Genomic DNA, 4,708 nt, shown 5'->3' with positions numbered 1-4,708 from the left:
GCTTTGAGATGATACCAATAACCCCATGGCATATCCCCAAAAATTGATGAGCGCTTGATTCCACCACGTCGCTACGCAAATTATACTGCAGTCGACTACAAATGAGCTGATGTCGTTAGCCGTGTGAAAAAAATCGACTCCTCCAAAATTTAATTTAACAGTCGGGATCTGTAAAGAAGAAGAGGTGCTGTGAGGTCTAAAAAGAGAAAGTTGCAATAATCCATGCGAAAGAACTCAAAAGATGAAATGAGGGTTTTCAGTGAGCGTTGATTCAAAATGAGCTCAAAATAAACCAAACTTTGTTGATGTCTCCACAGCTGATTTCTGTGCCAACACACCTTGTCAAAACGGTGCTCGCTGCACGAACCAGTTCAACAGCTTTTTGTGTGACTGTACTGGGACTGGATTCACAGGCACAACCTGTTCTCAAAGTACGTTATAACAGATTCTGAAACATGTTATTCTTGTGGGCTGTTGGCAGGTGCTCTGGTGTGGGTTGCTCCTTCTTTCCTATCCATCATCTATAGTCCTTATCTCCTCTTCTTCTTTTTTATGTTTGTTACTCTCTTGTAACACCTCTAATCTTCTGGTGCTCATAGGACCTTATACAGTTGCGAGCGCCGTAAAATCTCTACTAAAACTAACTAAACATGTTGTTCTTTATTCAAAGCTGTTTTGAGTTTAAGGAATCAACATGTGTATTCCTTTTTAATTTCGTGTTCCTTACAAGATATAATGTCGACAATAAAATTAATCATGAAATGTGAGGCATCGTGGTGAAATCAGGGGCTCGTCAAAATAGAAAAATCAAAGAAATTGACTTATTTCTGTCTTTATAATTTTCTTTTTTTGGCTCAACAGCTTTTATATCCATTTAAAAACACATTCCTGTGTGGATTTTATTGGAAAAACATTGATTAAACGCACAAAAAAATGTCAATTTTTAGCTTCTAAGGACTCTCAAGCTATGGAAATTACCAAACTTTGGCGACTAATTTCTCTCTAATATATCTGAAACCAGGCGACCCTGACCTCCTTCATTTGCAAATATTTCAACTTCTATTCAACATAGATGGATAGTTTTTAAACCAAAAGGAAGGCAAATGAATAGGCTTTGAGATGATACCAATAACCCCATATGTCCAAAAATTGATGAACAAGCTACAAATAAACTGACGTCGTTAGGGGAGTGAAAAAAAATCGACTCCTCCAAAATTTAATTTAACAGTCGGGATCTGTAAAGAAGAAGAGGTGCTGTGAGGTCTAAAAAGAGAAAGTTGCAATAATCCGTGTGAAAGAACGCAAAAGATAAAATGAGGGTTTTCAGTGAGCGTTAATTCAAGATGAGCTCAAAATAAACCAAACTTTGTTGATGTCTCCACAGGGGATTTCTGTGCCAACACACCTTGTCAAAACGGTGCTCGCTGCACGAACCAGTTCAACAGCTTTGTGTGTGACTGTACTGGAACTGGATTCACAGGCACAACCTGTTCTCTAAGTACGTTATAACAGACTGTCTATCTATCTATCCATCTATCCATCTATCCATCCATCCATCCATCCATCCATCCATCCATCCATCCATCCATTCATCCATCTATCCATCTATCTATCTAACTACCTGTCTGTCTGTCTGTCTGCCTGTCTGTCTGTCTGTCTGTCTGTCTGTCTGTCTGTCTGTCTGTCTGTCTGTCTGTCTAGCTACGTGTATCTGAAGTTTTCATTTTCTTTGTTTTTGTCCAGTATGATGCCTTAGGTTTCTAAGGAGACTGCTAAGAGTATCATGGAAGGAAAAAAAATCAAAGGAGTTAGTGCTTGATGAAGCCCACGTGGGACGCTCAATGTTGAAAACAATCAGGAAACGACAAATGCAGTTTTTGGGACCCCAGAATTGTCACAAGGGTCTTGAACATCTATAGCTCTCACTGGTAAAACTGAAGGCAAAGGAGGCAGGGGTAGGCCCAGAACAACATACTTAGGGAACCTGAACAAATGGGTAACAGGGAAAGATCAGGGAAACATAGCTTTTTGAGAGCATCCGAGCAAAGGAATGAATGGAGAACCATGATCACCGATGTCTGACGCTGATCTGGCACTGGATAATGATGATGATGATGATGATGATGATGATGATGATGATGATGATGATGATGATGGTGATGATGATGATGATGATGACTAGCTGGGTCTTCTTTAATCCATCTAAGTCACATATGGGAAAACCAGGAAAACTGGTTTCTCTATCATGTCGGTGTCCACCAGGAAAGGTGCTACGGAAAAGTGAAAATCTCGTAACCACAGCTACATGGAATGCCACAGAGACATGGCAGTGGTGAATGAGAAGGTCACTGTAGATATAGAATAAGATAAGATAAGATAAGATAAGATTATGCTTTGTTATCCCTGAGGGAAATTTTTCTTTGCTATATGCCAGCCAGTTGTGTGGAGCAATTCAAGACAGCCCTTTGAGCACCCTCGCTGCTCCAGATAGTGGGGATCATGACCCAAGCAGTGTTCCAGAATGTGTCACAAAACCTTTTCTTCTCTAAAATTGTCTCCTTTCACCTCCTTTCCTGCTCTCTAGCAATATTCTGTCGTCTGCTTTCGTCTCCTCTTTCTGCTTCCACCCCCTCACCTCCTTTGCCCCCTCCTCTGGGCTCCTGACTCTTTCTGCAGCCTTTCTACTGCTACTCCTTGACTCCTTCTTACAGCTGTCTTTCTGCCACACCCCTGATCTTCTGGTAGGAAAGATTTACACCTAGCCTTCTCGGACAAGGGCAAAAAATCTCGGAGGGCCCGTTTGCAAGTTGCGCACGTTTATGATCCCTTGGTGGTCTAAAATCAATAAGGGTAGGCTTCGGCCACCACCAGGGCAAAATTCAAAATTTCCTACCAACTGAAAATATTAGGTGTGTCGTGTGCGCTCATATGACCTTATGCAGTTGCGAGCACAGTAAAACACTTTACAAAAACAAAAAACGATAACTTCCCTGTCTTCAAAGATAATAATATTCTTCCTTTTATCCATAGACGCTATATTAAATTATCCATCAATTCATGTTTTACGAAGGAAAAAAACCACACATGTCATGTCGGAACAAAGTTGTTGTTGTTGCTTTCAAATCCCTTTAGCTGCGAGCATTTTGCTCTTGGCAGCGCAATCCCTCCCTCAAGTAACCACATGTCCTTGTCATCTGGTCAACGCCAGAGTAGAGCAGGCTTTGTAAGTCTGTAGGTGTGTGTGGGAGCCTGCGTCGAAGAACTGCCAGGTTTGGGCAGTGAAGGAGAAGATGTTCAACGGTCTCCTCGTGGTAGTCACAGTGTCTGCAATGGGGTTCCCACAATGGGATTAATTCTGTTTATGTGCTTGTTGGTGTGTAAGTGTCCTTTGCGGGCTCTGAAGATCAATGTCTGATCGGCTCTACATAAGAGATTCGAAGAGTCTTTGGGGTTGGGTTTGTCCATGTACCTGAAGAGAGATCTTCCTGTTTCTGCTTTGGCCCATGTTAGGAACAAAATAGAAACCTAACAAGATCAGCTCAAAATTAACCAAACTTTGTTGATGTCTCCACAGGGGATTTCTGTGCCACAACACCTTGTCAAAACGGTGCTCGCTGCTCGAACCAGTTCAACACCTTTTTGTGTGACTGTACTGGGACTGGATTCACAGGCACAACCTGTTCTCAACGTATGTAGTAACAGATTCCTTCTTATCTATCTGTCTCTGTATCTGTCTTTCCTTTCCATCTATCCATCCATCCATCCATCCATCCATCCATCCATCCATCCATCCACATATCCATCTATCCACATATCCATCCATCGACAGATTTCAACAAAGTCATCGGGCCTGATCTCAAATTTTGTTGAATGCTTTATGAAAGAAAATGTGAGCAAGTAATGTATACTGTAATTGACTTCCTCAATCAAAAGTAGATTGGTTTCAGATGAGAGGCATTTTGGTTTTCGTGTCTTTGATGCTGTACTAAAGAAATGCTTTGAACATTTTGGAAAATCCGCTGAACTCTACCAAGCACACACTATGCAAAAGTGTCTATTCGTTCTAATGCACACCTGTGTCATCTATCATCTATGACGTATTTTTCGCAGAACAAGTTGTGTTGCTGTGTAAAACCTAGCATATGTGTCACAATGTGGTTGTGTCAGGCGCTCGTCAATTTTTGGGCATGTGGAGTTATTGGTACCATCTGAAAGCTGTTTCACTTGCCCTGCTTTTTATGAAAAAAAATACCTATTTATCTTGCATAGAAGTCGAGACATTTGCCATTGAAAGAGGTACGGGTAGCACGATTTCAAGGGTAAAACTAGCGAGAAAATGGCCGCTAAAGTATGGTGACTTGTGTAGTTTAAGAGTCCCTGGAAACTGAATATTTACATCTTTTGTGCCATTCAACAACATTTTTCAGTAAAATTCTCATGGAATGTGTTTCTATAATATATATGGACAAATGAGGTCATGAGCTAAAAAACAAAAACTTGATAAATATTTACAAACTGGAGGAAAAATGCCTCTTTCTTCAATTTCGTTATTTTGTCGAGCGCCTGATTTTACCCCGTCCTTACACATATGGCAAAGTTTGATTTCACAGATGGACACGCTGTTCATTACGTTGATCTATGTCAAGACTAGTTTATCATTGTAATTTCGATCAGCAGCCAGGGTGAGGGGGGGGGGGGGGGGGGGGGC

General features: G+C 41.2%; 1 protein-coding gene across 1 annotated transcript in view; it reads left to right on the top strand.

The window, feature by feature from the left end:
• The window catches only part of LOC101850121 (fibropellin-1), a gene marked incomplete at its 5' end in the record, with an annotated part of 60,088 nt that overhangs the window by 34,441 nt on the left and 20,939 nt on the right, over positions 1-4,708 (top strand). The window contains 3 exon segments of the mRNA XM_035972800.1: positions 318-431; positions 1,385-1,498; positions 3,575-3,688. Coding sequence (XP_035828693.1) covers positions 318-431; positions 1,385-1,498; positions 3,575-3,688 — 342 coding nt within the window.

Source organism: Aplysia californica, unplaced genomic scaffold (genome assembly GCF_000002075.1).
Source record: "Aplysia californica isolate F4 #8 unplaced genomic scaffold, AplCal3.0 scaffold00852, whole genome shotgun sequence".
Taxonomy (NCBI): domain Eukaryota; kingdom Metazoa; phylum Mollusca; class Gastropoda; order Aplysiida; family Aplysiidae; genus Aplysia; species Aplysia californica.
This window is presented reverse-complemented; position numbering and strand designations above follow the sequence as displayed.